The sequence below is a fragment of the Lycorma delicatula genome, chromosome 1 (assembly GCF_047948215.1).
Source record: "Lycorma delicatula isolate Av1 chromosome 1, ASM4794821v1, whole genome shotgun sequence".
Lineage (NCBI taxonomy): Eukaryota > Metazoa > Arthropoda > Insecta > Hemiptera > Fulgoridae > Lycorma > Lycorma delicatula.
Window position 1 is genome coordinate 128,692,555 of NC_134455.1, and position 26,612 is coordinate 128,719,166.

Sequence of the window (26,612 nt, forward strand, 5' to 3'; positions counted from 1 at the left end):
GTATTCTTATTTTTAATTACTATTTTCTAAGAAAAAAAAATATTTGTTTGAAACCCTAAGCAAACACTACAATTAAAGTTACTGCAATCGTCATTCTTAACCAGAAATTTCTTGCTTATGTGTCAGAAGCAAAGAAGATACTGTGAAGAAAATGCAAAGCAATAAGTAAACTGAAAAATGAAATAGTCACACTAAAACATATGCACATGTAGTTTTCAATTCTTCTTTCTTTTGTGGTGAACATCATATTCTTGTTACTTTTGTTTTCATATTCATAATTTCTTTCAGTTTTTGAAGCATCTTAAACATCCCTTCTAAAAACACTTGCAAATAATTATCCAAAAATGATCACTAGCAGATGAATTGATTGCACATTTACTTGTTTTCCTTTTGCTACGTACAAAATGTTACCAGCCTAATTACATCCCTCCGGCCCCTTTCCTTCCTGAACACATGTTCTTGTTAATAGATTGTTCAATTCTTTTTTATTTAGTTCGTTTTCTGTTGTGAACTTGTAAAAGAATCTTCGAATGCAAAATCAAACTGTCTTTTATAATCTTAAAATTTTACTCTACATCCCATTACTCCAGTATCGCTGGTTTTTGGGATTGGTTAACTGGCATTTCTCCCGCCACCACCCCAATCGGTTGCCCTAGAGCATAGACCAAACGTCAGTGCCAAGATACGGCTACTGTGCCTCTGAAACAGTTTAGCGACCTCGTTCCTAAAAGCTCCTAGTGAGCTACCTATCAGCGTGAGCGGATTAAGCAGGGTGCTATTCACCACCTGCTTATGTGACCCAACCGCTCACTTGTCAACTAAATCAAGATCGGGGAGGCGCACCCCTTGTACTAATTACTAAAACAACTAAAATAAAATGAAGTCTAAAAATAAAAGACAGCAATTTAGGCTGTCACGCCTCGATCGCTATATGCCAGCTAGTGCTTGTCCACCATTTAAAGCGCTTGGAGCTTTTATCTGGCTGGTGGCCAGCCATTATTTCAGGAAAAACTTCCCACAGCGGCGCTATAGGAATCAGTAAAACCCAGATTAATTTAAAATCTAGTGATGACGGTTGAACATTGCAACCTCATTGAGGAACTCCCACATGGTCCGACAATGCGGCTCTCGCCACACTGACTCACCGTTTATGAGCGGTCAGTTTTCCCCCTGACCTCTAAGTTCCAGGGTGGCTCGGTCTCTGGCTCCCCCAAGAGCAGGGAACATCATATGCTCGTTCGACTGGACCTCCCCGCAGACACACAACTCATCAGCCGCTAGGCGAAACTGAAACAGATATTGCTTCAAATCCACATGGTTGGTGAGCACTTGGGCACCCGCCGCCCTTAAAAATGAATTCGAGGCATACCATCCCCCCAGATCCTGTATAAACCTATACAAGGATCTTCCCTTAGCCATTGGTGTGCCATGCCTCCATCGCCTCTTCCGCAGGCGGGAAATGGGCAACTGAACGAAATTTAGACCCGGTGCATTGTGATAGCCGTTCCGCTCCGGTTATGGCCCGGCTCGAAACCGCATCCCAAATGCCTCGGCTTCCCGACCTCTTTGCAACTTCCACATGGCTGCCCGAACTTTAACCACTAAATCGATTGAGAGAGCCTTTCCCAATACGGTGGTAGCTTTGTAGGAGATTGTTTTAAAAACACCAGTGCATACTATTAAGGCTCTGTGCTGGGGACTCCTTAAATTTTGAAGCAGTGCTCTATTTCTATCTAACCTATGTGCCCAAACTGGCACCGCATATGCGATCATACTCTCGAAGACACCTCCGTACAACAAGCACATTTGACGGCCTGACAGCCTGTAATCCTTCCGAGCAATCCTTCTAAGTTTGTGCATCACAGAGACGGCGTCCGCCGCAACTTGCTTAATGTGGTTACTAAAAAGCAACTTATCATCAAACAAAACACCTAGGTACTTATGAACCCTTACTCGGCTGATTACACAGCCTTTATACTTACTGTGGGGGGGTTACGACTGCTTGATAATTTGTCTGCGTCCTTCAGAAGCATAAACTTCGTCTTGGGCACAGAAATCGTTAAATTTTGCCTGTCCATCCAGCCCTCGGTGGTTGACAAAGCAACTTGCGCCCTATTCTCTAGTTGCAGTCGTGAATTGCCACAAACTAAAAGGAGGCAGTCATTGGTGAAAGCCTGGGCCGTGACCCCTGCTGGGAATGTCAACCCCAGAAATCCGTCAAACACCAGGGGACCGAGAAGAGAATCATGTGAGCTTCCCCTGGTGATGGACTTTTCCACAACTAGGTGCACATCCTTAAACAGAGCCGTACGGTTAGACAGATAGTCTCCTACCACAGCCTGCAGGGCTTTGGGAACATTGTGGCGTTCCAATTTATAGAGGACAGAACTCCAACACAAGGAAGGAAATGCTGCCTCTATGTCAATAAAAATAGCCAAAACATATTTGCAGTCGGTGCTTTCCACCTCGGCAAGAGCATTTAAGATGCAATCCTCAATGCCAACCCCTTTCATGAAGCCATATTGGCCTCGATTCAGAAAACGGTTCATATCGATGTTTTCCCAGAGCCGTTCCACGACCAGCCTCTCCAGCAACTTGCCGAGGACCGGCAAGAGGCTGATGGGCCGATAACTACTGACCTCACCAGGATCCTTTCCAGGTTTTAAGAGTACTCTCACCAAAGCCACCTTCCAGCAAGCCAGAAAGCAGCCCCAGCTTAGGTACCCCGAGGACAGTCTGCCGAGCAGCTCTCTTATGACAGGCAGCAGATGGTGAAAAATATCCGGGTCAAGTTGGTCAATCCCCAGTGCTTTCTTCAATGCTATTCGAGAAACCACTCGGTCTATATCTTCGGGTTCCGAACGCCAGGGAATGGTGTTTCACCCGCTCTGACGCAATTTCCGCTTCCCCCTCCGGAGCATCTGGAAACAGAGTATACAGGAACGCCTGGTAAGTCGTCATAAATATTAATGTGTGGTCACGACCACCAAACCCGCACCGAACACTGGACAACACGTGCAATGACTTCGGCTTGTCTTCAATGACTTCTGGCAGCTCACAAGTCTTTGTGAGCTGCCAGGGATCGCGTTGCAACTCGTGCATGGAGTCCTTCCAAAACTTGAGTTTGGCTTCCTTGATGGCGTGAATGTATTCATTACAGGCACGCCGGTAGATCAGAAGACGCTGGTTTTTGGGATACTTAAACAGGGTTGTTTTAAGAACTGAACCTCTAACCACATCCCACTGTCAAGATCTTTTTTCAATAATTCATCACTTTTATTAGCAGACTGTGCCAATCATCAAACCTCCATATATTTTTATAGCTGTATAACTGTTGTGAGATTACTTGGATATCTATTGAACTATCTATTGAACTAGTATAGTTCTTTCTCCTAATTTTATTACAAACCCTTCCTCCTTGTATTACCTTTATATGTATTTGTTGATACTGTTTTTTAAGTATATAGTATTTGTCTACAAGTTGTCCCTCCTTTTTTTTCTTTTTTATTTTTAATTTGTAATCCAGTTTGCTACAGTCTCTTACCTTCATCCTTTTTGTTCTTATAGTTTTCTGTCATATTTTTTTCAGTCATCTCTCTCTCTCTCTCTCTCTCATTACCCATGTAGCCTCTTTATTCTTTTCCTTAATGAAGCAAATTGTTTCTTCTTCTTGTTTTACGCATCCTTTATCTTCACTCACTATTTATTTGCACTTTTACCAACAGTATTTCAGCTAACATCCACCCTACCATCTCTTTTTCTCATTCAGTTTATTTTTTCCTCACCTTCTAAGTTTAATATTTACTTCTCCAAAAGTTATGTTCATTGTAATAATTTAAAGGAGGAAATTGTTTATTTATTTGGAGGGGGATCGTGGGAATAATATTCAATTACCTTGTACTTTTACTTTAGCTGTCCCTAACAGTCCCACATTAGATTGAATTTTTATGTTATATTAAAAGAACAGATTAACTTTTCATGTTTTTGATACAGAAATGGTCCTGTTCTGAAGTCAAATCCTGACATGGAGAGGATATTACAACTACTTTATTTCATTCCTAGCTTTCAGCCTGACCAATTTGGGAGACCCTGCTAATAGTTAACTACGCTTGAATAATTCTAAGGATTAACTGAGCACAAAAGCTTTACTACAATCAATAATATATTTTACTCCTTAGGCAGGGAGAGTAGATATTAAACACATTAGATTATATTATTAAAAAAAAAACTTACCTGTTATATTAAGTTTATCTCTTTTTAAGGAATATATATCAAAAAGAATTATTATTAATCAAAATTACTCATTAATGATCATTGATAAATTAATCAAATTAAAATTAAGCACTTACACTGTGAAAATGAAAAACAAATTTGTAAATGAAACTGCTATACTGTGTGTAGAATTATACTGAATGAATGTGAGCAAAAAAGAAACTTTATATATTATTAGGACAGAATCAACAAAACAGTGAAGTACAAAATATCTCTAACAGAGAAGATAGATTATTTTTTTAACAGAAAATGTGTATTAAGTGCAGTTCTTAGAAAGCATTTATATAACACATTTCAAGTAAACATCAAAACTTTTCTGTTTTCAACTTTTATTAGTACTTTATTCTTATTTTCAAGTTTGAAATTGATCCTTTCTCAGAGTGTGATGCTTCAAGGATCTTGTTTTCTGTATTTAAAATTCTTGATTTTTGTAGGTTTGCAGCCTCTTTTCTTCAAACTTTATAATCTAATATGTATATTTTTTATAACATTACAAATCTTTATTTTTTATCTCCACTGAAAACTTTTATATTTTGATATTTATCTTAACTTTTTGTCACTTAACTAGTAATTCATTAATCCAGTTAAACATTAATCTATTCTTTAAAACCTTGAACTTTTCAATACACCTAACACCATAAGTATTATTTGACTACGATTCATTCACTTTTGAATCTGCTGATGTCATCTTTGTAGATTTTCCTTTTATTGAAAACACATTTATCCACTAGAATAGTAAGTTATTTAAACACCGTAATAATCATCTTTTATCATTATAACATATTATGAACTATTGTAGTTAATAGATTATAAGAGTTCTCTAAACAACGCATCGGTTCTCTTTGACAAGGAGTAAATCTAAATAATTTAACTTTATATTTTATTATGTTTCTGGAAATTGAACTGGTTTGGTTTCTGCAGATAGCCAATTGTTTGATAATTATAATCTGATAACTCTGAAATATAACTTCTGCTTCAATTAATTTCTATAATTCCTGCTTCAATTAATATCAGTTATCTGAAAGTTAAAGAGTAATTCTTGTTAACTAATTTCCTTTACATTCTAAGTTAAAATCCATACTTGCTTTAACTACCTTATTTTAATTATTTCTTTACCTCTAAAATTTAAATCATGTTTATAATTTATATAAACAGTGATGAAGTCACTTGAAAATATATCCATATGTAAGAATTGTTTCTTCTAAAATTATTATTAAACTACTTATAATGATTTTCCAGATTTCTGACTGGGAAACTACTAAATGAAATAGAGGCTACCTGAACATTAATAAATATCAGTAGGATGATCTGCTTTTAATGATGCTTTTTTTCCTGCACTCTCTCCATTTATATACATGACCAGTTACCATATTCAATATATTGTTTTATTGTAATCAGGTCAACTATAATACAACTTAAAACATGTGCAGTGTTATTGTAACTTAAATACATACCTTACTTCACACATACTGCAAGCATAGGGATTTTTATAAATTTAAATAAATATTCACCAAAAGAAAAATATTTTATCTAAAAAGATTTGTGTTTTAATTTTTTTGTGACAAAACTAGTTTTAAAATAAAATATTACATTAAAATCAATGGTTAATTACAGATATATAAGATCAGTTCTACAATTTTTAATGAACATTTAATTTTAATAACCTGCATTACTTAAAAAAAAAAAAGAAAAAAGAATAAAGCAAACATCACCACCGGGCGCTTCACCACAATTATTGATTATAGAATTATTAACATAACATTAAACATTACTTTACACATTATAAACATTTATACTTTCTACACTGTTAACAATCTAACATATGTTAGGGTACAACAATTAGTAAACAATAGATACCATATTAAAGCTGCCTCCTTTGAGTATAAGGTGGCTAATAATTAAAATAAATAACGTAACAGATGATCATGGAAGCACAATAAATCAACACAGTATCAATTATTATAAAAATCAAAACACTTTTTTTTCAATAAAATATAAATATACGTACATAGATACTATATTTATATTTTATGAACAGCAGTCATATAAAACTAACCAAACCTGACACTAACTATATGACACCAGTTCTGTTTTTTGTTTAAAAAAAAATTAATATTAATATACAGTAACATGCAGAGAATGAAAAATATACTTAAATTTACAGATATAGCTATGTATCATTATAAGTTTTATTTACAATGTTTACAAGTCTAAAAAGAAAAACTAAATAAATTCTAAGACTGTTCTGATAGTACAGTTCATATAAATGTTACAAAATTACAATTATAATACACAAAAGACGACCGTATGGCAATATTGCTAATCTAGCTTGTAATTTAAAAATACACTGACAAAGTTACTGATGAAATTATCCAGTTTTGAGTACATTTATAAAAATACTATGAAATTACTTTTTTAAAATCAACATTAATTTTAGCAAATATTTTTAATAAGATAAGTTTAAAAGTCACATGTTTTCACCTCTATAAAATAATTACTGTTAAAATTCAATTAAAGCTTTTAGAACATAAATAAATAATATAACATTTTATGATATTAAACACACACATATATATAAAATGTAAAAAAAAACAAAATGGCACTTTTCTAAGAAAAAAGATGGTTTATCTACCATGTATAAAAATAATTTATTCACAACATAAAAGAAATGTGATGAAATATAACTTTTTCAATTTTTAAAATAAAAGTTACTTTTTAAATGAATATTTTGATATTACAAAATATGTAAACTAAATCTTTCTATATGTATGAACAATCCAGATACTGAAGCAAAATACCATAAAAAAAAATTCATAAACTAATTGAATTTGAAAGAGATGAACGATACTGTATATTCAAATCTTATAGCAACAGTACAACCATCAGTGATTCAATATTACAGCATAATGACAATAATTGAAATGAATAAGTTAAACTATTATTAATAGTAATTTTGGAGTGATCTAGCAATCCTCCACTTTTACATCATTTATTAAATAACTTTAACTTTAACTGTAATCAAAATTTGGTGAAGTATGGTAATAAAAGGAGAAAAAACATAATATTGCATTTTTAACTGCTAACTCTTGAGCTGAAAGTTTTCAGCATAACATTATCACTAAGTACTAGCAAGTAAGAATATAATAGTTTATCCTCTGACTATTTAATTTCACTGAACTCACTAAATGTGACTGCAAACATCTTTCTCCCGATGTAAAATTAACTCCGTCTCGATTAAATAAATAATAATTTTCCTGAAAAAATTTATCATAAAATTACTAAAATATAAAAGTTATACCAGCCCAAAAATGATGTTTGCTTAGCTTTATCATTTTAATATTCATTTATTTATAACAATAATTATTAATTATACATCTGTAAAATACTTGAAAACTGTATTAAAAGCAGTGCAAGTGTTTTACATACATGGTAACTTTTTAAATTTGTTTTAAACAACTATTTCATCTTAAAAACATATAAAAAATAAATAAGTAACTATGATTTAATATTAATAATAAATAATCATTACTATAACAATCAATAAATGGAAATGGATTCAGTACGTGGAATAAATTTAAAAAAAATATACATAAATAATCTTAAAATTATTATGTGCTCTATAAACATTTAAAAATAAAAAAATCTATAATAAAACTGTTAGCGACATTAATATCATCAGTTATAGTAATAAAATAAAACTATATTACAGTAGGTATTTGCGTTTGTGTATGTGTTTGTTCGAGTGCACATACTTACATATGCTTAGCTGCTGCCTTAGGGACCGATGTTTTATCATTCAATTAATGAGAAAAAAATTCAGTTACATAAATTTTTATGGAAAAAATGGGAAATGATTTAAAAATAATTTAATACAGACTTGAAACAAAAAGCAAAACCAGAAATCCGAAATCACACATACAAAATTTCCAAAGCTATAATAAATGGATATGTAAAGGCAATAACACATCATCTTCATCATTATTATTATTATTTTACTATTATGATTATTTTATAAATTTAATAAGAAATAAATATATTATGTATTATTCAAAATACCTGAAGAAAATATAAAATAATCATATTATTATCATTAATTATTATTTTTAAATATCTGCAAAGTTATTTACAATTTTGTATTAATCTAAATATAACATCGTTCACAATAACTATTATAATTATAATTATTATTAATATTATTTAATGACAAAACGTGAACATTCAACCAGAAAGTATAATAGTATTTTGTTTTTAAATGAATACAGAATTTTATTACAAATTCTTAAATTTACACTTACATAATAAATATGAAATGAATAAATTTTATACACATTAAATAAGCAAAATAAAACAAGGTGGGTAACTAAAAAGAATGAGTGCAGAAAGGGTAAGATGAATTTTTTATGACTATCAACAAATTCAAAAATATAATGGCAGAGCATTCATGCATGCATTATATTATAATATACATACTGTATATTACATGTTGTACATAAATGTATTTATACATGGTAATTAATTAATGGTCCTCTTAAAATACTAATTGTTATAAATGAAAATATGATGGTGACAAAAATTATGCATGAATTTTTTACAGACAAATAATAGACTATTAAAAAACTAATCTAATGTACAAGGGCAGAAGATGAATGAAAACTACTGTTTCAGGTAATGGAATGTAAGTTGTTATTTTGTTCCTTAGAGAGCTGATTTAAGCAATTAATAATAATTATACCCTTACTACCATGACATCAATAGAGATACAATTCTTATCAAACAACATACTGTTAGCTGCAGTTATTATTATTTTTATAATTACATGATAATAAGTTGAAATCGCATTGCTTATAATTATAAGTTATATGTAACTATTAAACATACAATATAACATCTTATAATAAATAGGTGAATAAAAAACATAATGATTTATCCATATTATGTTTTATTATAATTTTATTACATTGCTATGTAATATTTTATCAAGTTTAATCAGCAAAGAAATGAGAAAAGATTAATCTTTATGTTGTATAAAAATAAATGTATAAATGAGCACAAATATACACACTCATTAATGACATTTATTTTCGATGTAAATATTAAAAAATAGATAAATTATTTCACTGTTTATTAGTACAAAATAAATAATAATTTTAATGTAATTAAATTTCTACTATTACATTAAACACCTAAAAAATATTACCATTGTAGTTCCATAATACTTTCACCATAATCTCTCTAAAAAAAACCATCGGAATACACTAATTTTGTAAATAAAAATGCATTCACAATTTAAATTTAATTTTTTTAATTCTATAAAAACTTTACATTCTAAATCATAATTAAATATTCAAACAGATAAGTTACATTTTTACAACTTTATTAAATATTAACGATTCTGTTATTCACAATTATTTCAAGCCTGACAGCATTATCGACTATTGGCTATTAACATTTTTATCAGTGAATCTAGAATCCCACACAGGGAGGACTTATTAGGAGAAATAAATAAATAATAGGCTTAGCAAACTTAAGTTATATGCTTGGAAAAATCTTATTTTATACTTAAATTTAAGATAGAAGAAATTGCATTTTTAATATAACATCCAAATTTATTAAGTTTAGTTTTATAAATAAGTTTAAAGCAGTTTTTATTACTCTTTTAAATCAAGTTTCATCAACCAGTGTTATTCTTCTTCCTTTTTATTTGATTTGCCACAATAATATTCACTACTTTTTACTAAGATGTAGCTGTTATTTACCAAAACCACTTCTGCATACATTTTCAGTGATTGAAAACTAAATTTACTATCTCTATCAGTAGCTTTAACCATTCTTACCATTATCTTATACAATAAGCTAATTTTACTTTCTATATTATGTATCACATTAGTCTAATTTCATTGAACATTAAACATATGAGTTATTTCATTACCATTCTCTAAAAAGAGCAAGAATTGCTGTTGGTTGTTTTATATTATATAAAATTATTAGTAATTGTAAAATTAATTCAATTCAGTCATAATGAACTAATTTCAACTATTATAGCACATGGTGGAAAAAATATAAATTACTATAATACTTTTCTTAATAAAAATTCTTTTTACAGAATAGTTACTTTAATTGGAAAACTGTCTTCTATTGTGTAAATTTTAACTGTAGCTTTCTCTTGACTTTGCAATCCACGAACTCTACATTTTGCTCTTTTAATATTTTTCAGTTTTTCTGGCATTTTTAGAGTGGCACATTCTATCTAACATCGGACTACTGGTTTTTACATGATTTCAATCAATCAATCTCATTCATTATACACACAGATTATTCATTACCACCAATCTTTATCGGATGAACTTTTTATTTTACACATCTACTATTACCTCTTCCTTTAGTTTAAATATGGGAAATACAGAGTTAATAATATTTAGCATAATCTCCAAAGCATAAAAAAAAAGTAATTTTTTTTGAGGACATTTCATTAGCTAGTGGGATGCTATCATGAGGATTATATAATCCCATGAAAAAAATATAAAAAGATTTGATATTAAATTATATAAGCAAAACATAAACATATTATATAACTAAATTACACTATGTAAAAACTATAATACTATAATATGTAAATATCATTAGTCATTTTTTTAAAATAATATGAAATTAATGCTGCTATATACTAATTATTTCTTAAATTTACCTTTTTAACTATCATAACTTAAAAGAAATGGAACGACAACAATAATACTTTTCTGGTTTTAAGAAAAAATTTATATTTCGTTAAAACAAACATCAGTGCTTTCATAATGCTAGGTGCATCATTTAACATTAATAATGCGTGATGAGAAACGAGCCTAAGAAGTGACGCATAATAATAATAATACATATACAAAACTTGGGTGATACATGACAATACTGCTAATAAAATGTATAAATAATGAAATATATTATTTTCTATTTCAAAGTGAAAAGAATTCTGCTGTCTATAAGGGAAAATTTCACTGTTTACACCAGAATATGTAAATAATTAAATAAATACACTTCCATTAAAAAAAGATTGATTCTAAAAATTGCCTTGCCTTTTTTATACAATTTATTAGCTGGTAAGTCTGTTATCACCGAGAACCGAGGTACAAAAATGTATGAAATATTAAAAATTTCTATAATATAAGACCTGTATACAGTTATAACACTAAAATTAAATGGCAGGATAGTAATTGAATGACAAATGATTAATGCATTAAATATACGTATATGATTACATATTATCATATAAATATATTATATGATGTTTTTAAGTCATACAATAAAAAAAAATTATATACACAGTTCATTGAGATTTGTTTTTAAAATGCTTCAGCAAAATTACTATAAAATGAATTCTCTAAATAAGATCTACTGGACGATATTAGAAAGTTATATTAAATTTATTATATAAAAACATGTACTTACACTCTATAATACAGTACACATAATTTAAACTCTGTATTTTACTCAGACCTTTAAATTTAATTGTTAAAAACAAATAAATAAAATTCTGCCATACATAATTACATTCCTAGGATGGCTTTTTTATTGAAGCAAAATATTCTTTACAATCTCATTTGTATTTATATATCTATTTTTTGTGTTGTTAATGAGAAATAAAATATATTATAATGGAAGTAATAAATATATTTTATTAATAATTTATTTACTTATTTATACATTACCTACCACTTACTTATCCATGTAGCACAAATAAATTTTTTTATGGCATTTTTCAGGCATAAAATTCTCTGTTTGAATTTTTTAAATACGAATTTGCTGTCGGTGATCGCTTTGGTTCTTCCAGCGCATATGAGCCTTCATCTTTCTTACGCATTCGATACACAATGAACATGACAACCAAGATAGCACATAGAAGTCCAACAACAGCTCCACCAATGACAGCTACAATTAACAAAAAATTGTAACGTTAATGTGATGACTGAACATCAATTTATTTAAACCTGCACAAATGCTTGCATCGTTGATTTTTATATAACCCATTCCTTCCAAATGGTTTCACTTACATGAACTTTGTTGTTATTAATTTTTGAAATTTCATTTAATATACACTAAGTAAACACTGATGAGTAACAAAAAGCAAATGTAAACTGATATATTATGTTCTTACAACAATCATTCCGAGCATTTAATTTCCAATGTGTTTATGTAAAACTATTTTAATCGATTCGAATGTTATTTTCTGCTCATCCTAGCACCGTCACTCTAACATTCACAGTTGAAGCGTTTTGGAATACCTCCATTCTCAAAACTACTTTTAGCACTCAAGTTTTGAGAATGGAACTACTTCGAAACGTACAACTACAGTTGTTAAAGTGACAATGCTAGGAGGGGCAGAAAATTACACTCAAATTAATTGCGATAATTCTAATGGAAATATAAAATATAGTAAACATTAAAACTATTTTAAATAATTATTTTTAGTAAAAATAAACAACTATGTCAATAGCCAATATTAATATGTCAATAAACAACTTAAAAAATGATCTTCACACAGCTCTATAATAAAATCAACCTTTCAGACAAATCATACTTTACAAACTCAAACAAGTACTATCACATATTAATTAAACCATAAAATACATTAAACTCTTTGAAGCTTTTTGAAATAAAGTATTAACACGTACAAATGTATAGGATTCATGATCCCATTAAGTAACATTCATCTGATGAACTTAACCTACATGCTGAACATTTGCGAAATTTAATTCAGTTACCCGTACAGCTTTATGAGTTTTTTAATTGCTTAAAAAATTCCACTAACATAAAAAAGGTTTACATACATCCCACCAGTATAGGGATGATAGCACTCAAATTTAAAGAAGTAAAAAAATTCTAAAATTCTAATTTTCCATAATAAGCACATACTAGCAGACAATTTATTAGTAGGCTGATGTTTATTCTAATCAACTTCACAAACAAATGTAATTAAACTGACTTTTTAAAATAAATAAAACTGCTTACATTTTACAAATACATGTAGTCTTTAATTATATTTTATAGAAAAATATTGTGAATTAGAAGTATTGCAACATGTAAATTCTACAGCAGTGCATGCCAGTACACTTCATTTTATAAGTTTTACTTCATTATATTGCTAAATTATTTATATAATTTTATTATGTTTTTTAATAAAAAAAAATACTATTTTTCAATATAATTGGTGCTTTTATGACTTGTTTTTTCTTCAGAGTTAAATATTTGATTCCAAAATCATAAATTTATGCCAGAATTTATGATAAGCACTCTGAATAAAAAATATTACTTTCAGGTTAAATACTGTTACAAAGACAATAAAAATATAATTAATGAAAATAAAACAAGTAAACTGACCAGCAAGGATTCCTGGTTGAGCAAAGAATGAGGTAGACCTCTCTTCAGGTTTCGTATTCATTATGTATACTTCACTATGATTATTATCGTCACCGTTTGAATCTGTATCCGATCCACCTATTCCGTTATCAGGTGGAACAGATTCAACGTTCTGAAATGAAGATATCACTGTATAATAGTATTCAGAATAATATCTCTAATTAAAAGAAAAATCATAGGAAGAAAAAATAAACATATACAAGAGCATTCATGTAATAAGTTAGTGTGTAAAAAACTATTAAAGTTTCAACAACACAACTTGAACTTTTTAATGCAATGCTTGACTGTAACCTTATCTAACGATGGAAGACAATTCTTCCATAATAGTTATATTTATTAACAGTTAATCTGAATATATGAAAATATATATATTCTTCAAGTAACACAGCCTTTCAGATATAATAAAAGATAATATAATTTAAGTCTAAACAGTTGAAACATTAATAATAAGATTTCCTGTTTAAAAATTTTGACGATTATTTTACTTTTAATTATTCTTATTGTTTACGTTATTGTTATTATTGTTGATGGATATATATATATATATTTTCATGACTAAAATCCTGAACCACAAAAATAATCATTAAATGAGTACATAAATCACAAAATTTGAAGTACAGAAAACAATTATAGCAAAAAATCTAGTTAAAATGGCTCAAGCTGCAGGACACATTTTTATTTAATAAAAATTAGCCTGTATATTAATAGCTTTAGACAACTGTAACCAGATCCCATATTCATTTAATAATTAAATATTGGTTAATTTAAAATAAAAATACAATCAATATATCTGAAGATATTGAATAAAATGGGGAATCAGAGAATGTGAAAATGAGAAGAGAACTTCTTAGGCCATAATCACAAAATAAATAATAATAAATGCATTTTCAGGCCACACTAGCAGACTGGGATAACACTGTTATTTCCCCATCAACATCATTGCCTGTAACACCACTGAATTTACTTTATTTGACTATGCATCATAAAAGAATTCAACAACAACGCAAGATATAGCATTATCATACAATACAGTACAATAAAGAACGTAATTTTATATTCATGATATCGGTGTGAAATCAGATATGCTGACAACAATCAATTGCGGTTTACCACAATTCACTAAATATGTAAATTCAGCAATAATAAAAAAAAATGAAGAAAGTAATAAATTAATTTTATGTTTTCTATTAGCATGTGTAATGTTACAAATTCCAATTATTTATTACTGTACAGTAATACTGGAACTGTACTGAATCATTTCGCTTAACCTTTAGTATTGTATTTTCATCTTATAACTACAATGAGTATTATAAACAATATTCAGACAGATACTAAACCTGATAGAAAAATGTTTGACTACATAATATTCATTCTCACCTTCCTTCAGGCTGTTTAACTGATGAAGCATAAATTACTAAGTATAATCATATAATTAGTAGTATTTTTAAACCAAAAAAAATGTTAAAATACATTTTTTCAACAAAGCTGTACTATTATGTCAATTAGAACAAATATAAAAAATTAAGAAAAATAAATTAAAACTTAAATAAAATACCTTATGGGTTCCACCAGTTATTACTGTCTCTTTTCCATACTCTGGTTCTTTTGGTGGTGGCACAGATTTAACTTGTGTGACTTTATTGTTAAGATTTACATCTGTTACAATGAAAAATATAATAATAATTATTATTAAATTAAAACAAATATTAGAACAACTTTATATTCTATTGTTATATTAAAGATCAGTGCTCATTTGTGAACTCATTATGCTAGAAAAACATTGTTTTTAATATATATAAAAAAAAAAAACAAAAACACACACAATAATTCACATTTAAAAGATATCACCACATATATAAAATTCAGAAACTAAAATGATTTGCTAATCATAACTGGGTAATATATGCTACAAAAAACTCTTAAGTAATTATCTTTTTTAAAAGAAAATATCCCAACAACTTATCAGAAAGAAAAAACTGATTTTCTTTCTGATAATACATAAAATCATCAGACAACAACTAGTTTGGTATGTTGTGGTTTAGATCCAACAGTTATAAATGTAATATTTTTCATAAGCAGGAAAGTTCAACCGATTACCTACGTTATTTCATCTTATTTTTTTTTATTGATCAAAGTAAAAGATAAAAGTGTTTTTTTTTTTAACTATAAAATCCTATTTACAAGTAAAATTGCTTGTAATTAAAACTACATTAATTGACTTACTAACAACTCAATATATTTCATGTGTATTTATAATCAACACATTAAACATTCTAAAAAAATGAATATATATTTTTATTCTTAATATTTTTGCTGAAAAGAATCTAAAAGTGAAATTAACAAGACTCAGCCAGCAGTATTCATAAAACATAACAAAAAAAAATTTATTCAAGGTAATCAAGGTACCAAAAAATCCGATACTATATGCCATTTATCCTCAACTAAAGACAAGTTTGACATTTATATTTTGCCAAACATTATACAATAATATTCTGCTAATTTGTTTAATGTAAATTACTTTTTTTTCTCGGGTAATGTAACAAAATTGAATGAATGCACACACAGAAATAGTACAACAGTCACATGAATTTTAAATTCTGAAAATAACTTTTCAAACAAATATATAAAATCATTAACATAAGTAAATCATTTTCTAAATCCTGCAATAAACAAACGACACCTACACATAAGCAAAGTCATATTTAAAAAAAACACAATATGAAAACTACAGGTTATGCTTAAGTACCTCATACAGGATATAAATGTGATTTGAGAAGATTCAAACCGTTACTTTAAATTTGGTTTTATATCAGAGAATGAAATAGTATGTTTCAAGCATCTATAAGGACTTGTAGCACCTTTCTACTTTTTAATGCTTTAAGAATTTTTCCTCTACTTTTTATCAGTATGTGTTGGAGAGGCAATTCAAATTGTATTTCGTAAAATATGAACTATTTGAATAAAATGCGGCATTTTTACATCACTAGTTAAGAGTTAAGGGTGATGCTGCTGAAATGCTGCATTCACTATTAAAGGCATTAAATCACTATTCTTATAATATTATTACTCAAAACTGTTATTACATAATTAATTAAAAACAAAAATTTTTATACATATTCAATCATTAAAGAGTTATACATATTCAATCATTCCAAACTCTTTAAGGTTTGGAAGAAAGTTTTAGTATGATTAAGTAAACAAAATGCAATATTTCTCTAGTAATTTTTGTAAATTTAATACGTAAAATCTTGAAAGGTTTTACTATGTTGATTTATAATGTTGACCTCTCAATAAAGTGGAAAATGTATAAAAATGGAAGAAGTTTCTTAACACCTTAATAAACCTTTCTAACATGGAAGCAGAAAGCCCTTTTATTTTTTTTAAAGAATTTTTAATCTTGTAGAGTGAAAATTAAAAAAATCATATAATTACAGCGATTTGAATGAAGTATTGTATGTTATGATAACTAGAGGTAACTCTTTTTCAGCATTGTTAAGTACATTTGACACAGTGTATTAAAATATTTTTATAATACGGAATTCTAAAAAAAAATCTTAATACAATGTAAAATAGGCCTTCAATCTGTTTATCAGTATTCTGGCCTTTAATCTGACACTATTTTGAAAGGAAACATGCTGTTGTGAAATTCTTTGGAATACATAAAAACAGTCACAAGTTAAATGAAACTGTTAGTTGTTAAACAGTTTATTTTCTATTCTCCTGTTTCAAGTTACTTTGATGTAAGCAGAATGGATGTTGTATGTATCACTTATGACTTATACTCTGCTTGTTTTTATTTCTTAAATATAACATTGCTAAGATACATGCTTACATATATCAATCGCGTAATAAACTGATTAATTTTTTTTTTTAGTGTTTCATGAATGTGAAATTTTAATTAATTAATATTCCTACCAATGAAGATGTCATCTATGAGAGGGCTTGTAAATAAATGAGTGAAAAGGATGCCTATTTGAGGATAAACTATTCAACTTCAGAACTAACCTCAGAAATATTAATTTAAAACATTAAATAGTTTAGTTGGAATGCTAAAAGAAACAATGCACTTTTTATTTTTACAAAATCATCCTACAAAATCTAATTTGTGTTGAGACAAGTGAAACTGACATGAAGACTAATGGAATAGAGGAGTGCAAACTACTGTCACAAGTCAAAGACACAATAAGAGTATCAATCAAATACAGTGACAAGTTTATCTATAGATATTTAATTTTACTTTCCCATCTAGCGCTATAGCTTTAGAAGGGAAAGTGTTGTAATAGATCCAATTAGGGCACAAGTGGTTTTCACCGGATCTTGATGTTTTAACACCTAAGTAACCCAAAAAACCGGATGAAAATTTTCTGGAAGCTTGTGTGTGTATGTGGTTTGGTCTTGTACTCCTTATAACTCCAGAAGTACTAGACCAATTTTGAATAAACTTGATCAGATTACTTCTATATATGGGGCATTGATGCCACTAAATTTTCAAACTAAAAGGTCAGATAAGGTTCAGCAAGATCACCCTCAGTATCTTGAAATTTCGCCTAATTAGGGTCTTATTTTTCTTAGGCACATTTGTTAACAATTAAAAAATAATAATATTTGCAAAATTGCACCCCAAAAAATGATCTAAATAAACTAGCAGCTAAGTGGGTATACTGCCTCAATAGTACCCCCACTCACCACAATGAGTGCTAGTATAGCACTGATGTACAACTGCAGTAGTCATCTGGTATGTTGTAATGTCAGAGGTGAACGGAATAATTAAATAAATTAACAATATTTAAAGTGTAAAAAATATTTAAAGTGGCTGCTAGTACTGCCACATCCATACAAATGAAATATGGTATGTGTGCACACTCTTTAGTTAAAACCATTGAATTAAATAAACAAAAAATATTATATTTAAATAAAATTATGAATATTTTTAATTAAGTTGTGTGTGTAAGCACTGTGTGATGGTAAAGTCCTACAACTGTGTTGTCAGCTTTTTTCTTTAATAATCTCATCTATATTAAAATCTCCCCTTCAAAATGGAAATCTTTTCATGTCTAGGGGATTTCTACTTTAGAAAGGTTTTACTGTAAAAGAGTTTCCAACAATTCAATTGAATTAATAAAATAAAGTAATTAAAAAAGTAGTAAATAGAATTATAGTTTTGGTTTGATATCAGTGTTATTTTCTAGTTTACTTTACCAGGTAAATAAATATAAGTTTCATTTCAGTTTTCATGATGGTGATATCCTACACACCAGGGTCTAAGAAGAACTAACTTCATTAAACGGTAATCTTTTTAATTTCCTCTTGCCTAAGAAAGATAATTTTTTTGCCATATTTAACTCTTAATTATAAAGTACGGGTAACAGCAATGTGTATGTTTTATGTTTTATAATATATCATTAATAATTTTTATTATACATTACCAGGATGAAATAAACTATTCTCTAATATTTTTCCTTTATCATTTCTTTATTAATGTAAAACCACTCACTAGTTAGTCAATTTTATATTGAAACACCTGATGCCAGTGAAAACGTTTGATACAGTTGCATACTTTTATTTCAGCATTATCAGCAATAGCTTTCATTTTTAATTACTTTTCATGCTTTTATGTTAATAACTGCATGTTCATGTTATGAAAATAAAAAATTCAATTTAGAAAAACCGAATAAGCAGAATATGATTTTTACATCATATGTAGAGAAATAATTTTAATAAAAATTAAGATACATACAATAAATAGTGCAATTTAATAAACATAGAATTTAACAACATGATATTATAATTATCCCTCTAATGATATCCAAATTATTAATGCAAATCTTATTGAACAGTTAGTCTAACTGTAATGTAATACTATTTAATATTTATTTTTTTCCTTGTAGTAACTCCAAAAATCTCATTTTTCAAGACAACAGGTCAAATATGAAAAAAATAAAACAAGTACTGCTACTGACAAAACCTGAAGAAAATTCTTAAGCAAAGTCTTCAAATAACATACATTGTTACACACATATTTAATTACTTAAAAAAAGAAAACTTTATATAAAATTTGTATAATAAAAAAAAAAGATTGTTAGCTGCATATTACAAAACAAATTAGGAAAATTTAATCATCTTGATAAATTTACATACTTCTCCATACTTGTTATTTGAGGGTGAAAGCATTAAATTCAGTAACAGCCTTCTAGTTTCTCTGTTCCTAACTTCTGGCAAACACAACAGAACAATTTCAAACTTTGCCCTCACAAAACATACCCTAATTACTAGCTAAGTGAATAAATAAACTGAAAATTAAGATACTACTTCACAAAATAACATCATACACATCACTTAGACATAACTTAAAATACATTAAATACATTTATATGTAGATATCAATGTGCTGTGTTCAAACAACAACATATTCAAAGAAGAACAGCGGACATTTATCCATACAAAATTCACTATTTTCAATAAATCACAACTCTTTCAATGAAATTTTGGTCATTTATTTCTTTGCTACTACTTTTTTTTAAGACAATTTAACAATGTTTTTTTTTACTAATAACTAGAAAATATTACTTCTTAACATTTCTAAAAGTTTCAGTTTCAAAACTGGATTTTTTAAAAACAGTTTTAAGATTTTGATTAAATTTAATACTAATTTTGTTTGTATTTATAGTGGTTTTAGGTTGATTTTTTGTAAACTGTTTTTTTAAAAAAATGATTACTTTTTCATTCAAGAGAGCATTTTACATTTAAAACTACAATTTTAAAAATGTCATTCAATGTGATATGCTGGATTCTTACTACAACCATCAATTCAAAAAATAAGTCAAAAGTTTAAAAAAGGATACATTCTCAAATACCAATTCTTCACAGAATATCTGAGGAAGGTTCTGGATCAACTGGAAATACTTACGGTTTTTTTTTCAAATTGACAGATTTCAAGAGAAGTTTCTACAGAATTTTTTTTAAGATTTAAAGATAAGAACAATATATTTTTTCTATAACTATCTGAACTACTCTTATAACACAAACTAAAAATAGATTAACTCACTAGCAACAGCACCTGAACCACCATCACCGTCTTCATCATCTGGACCATAACCTGAACCACTAGCTTCTAAATCGTTCCTAACTTCAGCCCCTCGACCAGAACCTTCAACCTCGTCGTCTATATATATATCATCTTGTTTGTGTCTTGGATAAAGTGTATTTGATGAACTCGACTGAAAACAAAAAACCAGAAAAGAACTGTTCATTAAAACTTCCTCCTTTTGATAGACAGTTCATAAGCACTACCGCCAAAAATAATTTCACGAACAATTTATAAATTCAATGAAAACTGGCGACTTACCTAAGTAATTTTTCTTAGATAAAACAATATTAAACCGTAATTAGTATTAACATAATCAACTGCTTCAAAAAGAAGTTGGCTACAATCCCCATAAAATAATGAGAAAATTTTCTTAAAATTTTGGTATAGAGTGAAATTTTAAATATTAATTTATTACAAGAACAATGGTGCTTGAATCTAAACCAAGCTCTTTCAATAAAAATAAATAATAAATATGTACTTTCATATATACTTCAATTAGGCAGTGGAAATTATATACAAATATTTTTACAAGTTTTTAACATTTTTTTTAAGGTTAGGTCAATGAGTTTCAGGAGAGTTTTTTTTATAAGCGGATACCCTTAATGACATCAAACAATTACAGAAGTCAAAAAATATCAGGTGATTTGAACCTGATGTCTTTGAATGAAGGATGGAGATGCTATTGCTATCACTGCCACAGAGGTCAGAAGAGGGGAAAATTAGTAATAAATTAGTAATGGCAATTGCAATGAGAAAAGGTATAAAACCATTTAATAACAAAAAACTAGATGTAAACATCTAGTTAAAAAATTATCAGCAGTAAACATAGGAGAGTTAACGGAAGTAAAAATTAAAGAATTCCTTCTTTATTAATTTACAATGAATGTAATATAAAAAAAAAATTAATTGATAGAAAGATATGATTGTGGGTGCTGGGACCTTGCCTACTCCTACGATTTTTTTATTTTGAAGTATTTATGACCATTCAAATTAGATGTCTATTGTGTTCTCACCCTTACTGTAGAATGTAATCCTTAATTCTGGTCATTTCATCTTAAAAATTATTATTAATCAGTTAAAGGGTTTTCATTTTACATTGGATTCTATATTTTTTTAAATATGCAACTTAAAAAGAACAAAATTATATATACTGCATGATTTCTTTAACACTTATTTAAAATAATACAATTAAAAGAACAGATAAAAAACAATTAGATATTCAAATAGTAATAGAATAAATGGGACAAACAGGTTTATGAAGATCCACACAACTAAATTATTTGAAGCTAATAACTAAATACTTTGAGTGTACATAAGAGATCTAACGTATGACCAAAGTCCATGAATAGATATATATATATATATTACATGAAAATATATAAAAAACTTTGTATTTATGAGAACATAAACATTTTTAAAAAAAATAATTATTTTTCGTAAATCATGCAGATATTATAACTGTGTACAACCTGTTTTATATGAAGTCATATATTTTTCTCACAATGCTCATTTTGTTAAAAATAGCATATTTTTTTAAGTTAAATAAAATCAAATTCTGAATTCTGAAAATTCATGATTTTGGAGATTCCACTATATAATTGTTGTTTAAAAATTACTGTAGTAAATCATTTCAAGAATTATATTATATTTACCTGAGCAAAAATCCAACGAGAAAAAATTCAGAACAAGCAAATCATGTACCACAGGAATATTCCTAATTATCTAATAAGGTACTTAATACTCACCCATTTAACCCTCTATTATCATTATTTTGACACCAATTAAATTACACAAAAGTATTCTGAACCCAATTTATCTTATCCAAGAAAAGACTAATATCTTTCATTTTTAAGTAAAACGTGCCACTATATAAATAATCTAAAAAAAATTCTTTGCACATAAAGAAGACATACTATCTTAAAAAGAGCTTTTTCCTCTTTACTACATTGCTAACACAAAGTTCATAGGCTATTAATAACAGATTTTATGCTTTCCTCTACATGAATCTGCATGTTTATCTTATTTTAACTGGTTAAAAATAATCATAAATAATAAAAAATACTGGAGAAATTCCAAAACTTGATTAACCAATAACGGCAGTTGGTACACAAATGTTATTTTACACTTTATTGATATTAACTTTTATTTAGTTATATTAACACTAGTATTTTAATAATATAGATTTATTACCTATAAATAAAAGTATCAGTCAACAACAGATAAACACACAAAGATGCATTAATTTATTAAATTTATCATACTGTCGTGTAGAGTAGGTAATATTAAATAAGAAATTAATGCTTAAATGATCCAATTAATACAATTTTAAATCATACACAATTTATCTGTCATAACTTAGAGCTCTCTGTTTTAACATCAGTTGTTTTCCAGTTAGAATGAAATCTATGCTTTCTACCACACCTTTCAGGACTTATGAAGTCTGAGCATCAGTCAATGAGAATCTCTTGTGATGCAGTGCACCCAGGTTAAACTTTGCCTAATTGTAAGACTTATCCATTATTCTACACTCTCAAAATCAATATATATATATATATATATATATATATATATATATATATATATATATTTGTGTTGTTTACAAAAAAAGTTACCTTACTTAATTAAATATTTTTGACAATAAATTTATTGTCAAAAAAAGTTGTCATATGGTAATAGCAGGCAAAAAAACACCTCAACCATTTACTGTGACACTAAAGCATCTAGCAAAAATAAAATAGTCTGAATAAATTTTGATTTTCTGTAAATTTAGTTCAAAATATTTTTATAAAAATTATTTTTTTACAACTAAAACTTTATTTAGGAAGAAAATAAAGATGTAGTAAAATAAAGAAAGCAGCTTTAGCTCAAATACTTTTATCTTTAATAAAAGTTAAAAAGCATAAGGACCTTAATATGGCAGATGGGGAGGGGAACTATAAATATCCCCCTATCAAATAAATATTTCCTCATTGTCCCACAAAATTCAGGGGGGGTTTCATTCTAAGTATCAAGACATTTTCTCAAATAACAATAACCCTTTCAGTCAACAATATTTATTTTTTAAATAAACAGAATTGAGTTGGCTCATATATTATGAAAAGCAGTCACAACAGTAGCCATGCAATAAATTATTGCATCATCATTGAAGTATAGTTTTCCTCTTTGTTACAACTAATATTTTTAAAAAAATGAATTAAAAAAATTTTTTGTTTAAATGCCTTTGTTCATACTTGTTTTAATAATGTGTCACCTATAATTTGTTCATACTTGTTTTAATAATGAGTCACCTATAATTTATAAACACATTTTTTTATTAACCTTATCAAGATAAAGTTGATTTTTTAATTTGTATAAACAAACATTTCTGAGTGAAACAGTTTATTTGGAAATGACTGATAATTGGAAAACCATAGTTCCAAAGAGTTCATATTCGACACGGTTGTAGTGAGAAGATTAATTTTTTTTATGGTTCACGACATATTTTTAGATGTTTGACTGTTTCACTGAAACGAAAAATAATAAAGAATTTTTTTGTGGACTAATTTTAGAAATTATGTTTAATTGCACAGGTTAAAAGAAACATGGTCTAAAATAAAATAATAAGGCCACCCTTGACTTTGAACCGATTTTATGAAACAAACATCAAACTCATCAGCCAAGATATAACGCTAATAATATAAATTCATTGATGTAGAACACCTATTGTATATTAGCTCTCACATATAAGATAGGGAGTACCTGATCATTCATATCTATTGAAAATATATATCAAGAACCTGATAATATACAGAGTGATTCAGGAGTAAGGGAAATAATTTGGGAAATGATTATTCTAGAGCTTGAAATAAGTAAGAAGTTCATACAAACATATGTCTGAAAATGCTTTGTTATTGATATGGCTAGGAAACAATTTTGACCCGATTTTAGTTCCCCTGGTGAAATGAAATTATAAAAAAAATTTAAATAAGGGGTAGGTAATCTTGATGGGTTTCTTATTTTTATTTATTTATTTTTTTACTTGAGAAATACAATATAACAGGTCCCAGAACAGTCTCCCATAATTTTCATAATATTCAGTGTAAAACAGAAAAATTTTGTGATGAAAAACACTTTTTTCTGGGTTTGTAGTACAATAACTTTGTTAAATGACTGATAATGCGTACATTGTATTATCAAAACTTTTCGAGAATCTAATTATGGCATCACACAAAGCAAAGATTTTTAAACCATATCTGTTTGATATGTGAAAAATACTTCTAATAGTTGCTAGCTTATAACTAGTGCTTGTTGTGCTCGAGTTGCTTTATCATCAAATCTTATATTTCAAAGTAAAAACAATAACAGCTGGGCTGAGATTGTAAGATTAAATATTTCTGGAGTGCTACAACCTGATTTGAAGATATCTTAAAAAAAAAGTGAATCAAAAAAGAAAGTAAAAAATTATTTTTTCGAAGCGATTCAAAAAGTGAATTCACTTTTTTAATTCTGCAGAACAGCAAAATACCCCAAATGGCTTCTATTTCAATTTCATCGTTACGTTTTGTGTAAGTCTCACGAGAATACTGCGAAGGAGTGTTATCAATATGCTTACTTGTGTTTTCACTAATACTTGAAATTATTTCAGATGAAATAAATCTTTTCCACATCATTAAAGGATTGGTTACCCTTTAGCCATAATCCTAACTTCCAGAAGTTGCTTTACTATATATGGTTTATGCCATATGGTTTAATGCTATATATTGTTAAGCTTTATTATGTATGGGATCTGGTTCTGCGGTTGAGTAAATTGACATGTTTCAGCCAACGTGTTTCTTTATCTTTTCCAACAAATATGGCTCTGTCTAACAGTGTTGCATCATCAACTGAGTCATCGTAGGGTTCCAAGTCTTCCTCAACTACTGGAATCTCAAATCTCTGTTCTGTTTGAGTGACATTTTCTTCATCAGATTCTTTGTCATCATATTCACCTTTGCTAGATGATAATGCATTGAGTTCTTCTAGAATTTGTTTCAGACAATGGTGATTTTTATCAGGGATAAAATTCATCCTAAAAATTAAAAAAAATCACCACTTCTGAATATCAAATAAAATTCGAACAGACAACAAATATAAACGAAATATGTAAAAAAAAGAAAACAAATCCAAAGAAAAAATTGATAATAAAATAAAAAAAATGGATACCTGAATCTAAAATGTGTTGTTTATTACACAGCAACCAAGTTCTTAAAATAATAAAACGTACTCAGTGACTGTCAGTGTGAGAGACCGATTAAGAATCTAGTTTGCAATATGTGTCCCACCAGATGAATTAACTGCAGAATGACTTTGAGTAGTGGCAGTTAGGAAGGTACCATAGGCGGCATGGGGGGACAACTACAAGGAAAAACAAATTTGTTCGGTCTGTGACACCATATGTCACCGCTGTAGGGTTAAAGAAAGTTTGGGAATATGGGGACAAACAGTCATTGATGTTCCCCAGACACTCTTTAATTAATGAACTCATATACTTTGACACAGAATATTTATAGGAAGCATCCCTCCTTTTAATTTTGCCTTTTTTAAAGAATTACTCACTTAGAAATCACTTTTTTCACTTTGAAACAACATATGAGTATTAAAAGAAATTTTGAAGGAAAAGCATTTTTATGGATCTCTCTTCCGCAAATAAAAGAACCACAACAACCACTTCACTACAGTGTTATCTTTACTAAATTACATTGAAAAGTGAATAAAACATTTTTTTTTATAAATGACAAGGAATAAGAAAAAATGATTCTGATAAAGAGAATCTAGAGCAGAAGTATGTAAATATTAAATAATATTGAAAAATTAAAAAAAAATACTACTT

The 26,612-nt window shown here is 28.2% G+C and overlaps 1 protein-coding gene across 3 annotated transcripts in view; it reads right to left on the minus strand.

Annotated features, from left to right (window-relative positions):
• Window positions 1-5,792: 5,792 nt before the first annotated feature.
• LOC142322182 (syndecan-2-B-like) overlaps window positions 5,793-26,612 on the minus strand; it is a 61,054-nt gene continuing 40,234 nt past the window's right edge. For 2 of the 3 annotated variants that reach the window (XM_075360969.1, XM_075360985.1), the window contains 5 exons: window positions 20,723-20,894; window positions 15,233-15,333; window positions 13,639-13,789; window positions 11,974-12,189; window positions 5,793-7,526 (listed from right to left, as the gene is read on the minus strand). In XM_075360969.1, coding sequence (XP_075217084.1) covers window positions 12,020-12,189; window positions 13,639-13,789; window positions 15,233-15,333; window positions 20,723-20,894 — 594 coding nt within the window. In that variant the 3' untranslated portion in view covers window positions 5,793-7,526; window positions 11,974-12,019. The remainder of the gene's footprint in view (window positions 7,527-11,973; window positions 12,190-13,638; window positions 13,790-15,232; window positions 15,334-20,722; window positions 20,895-26,612) is intronic. The other variant, XM_075360978.1, reaches the window with a different exon arrangement.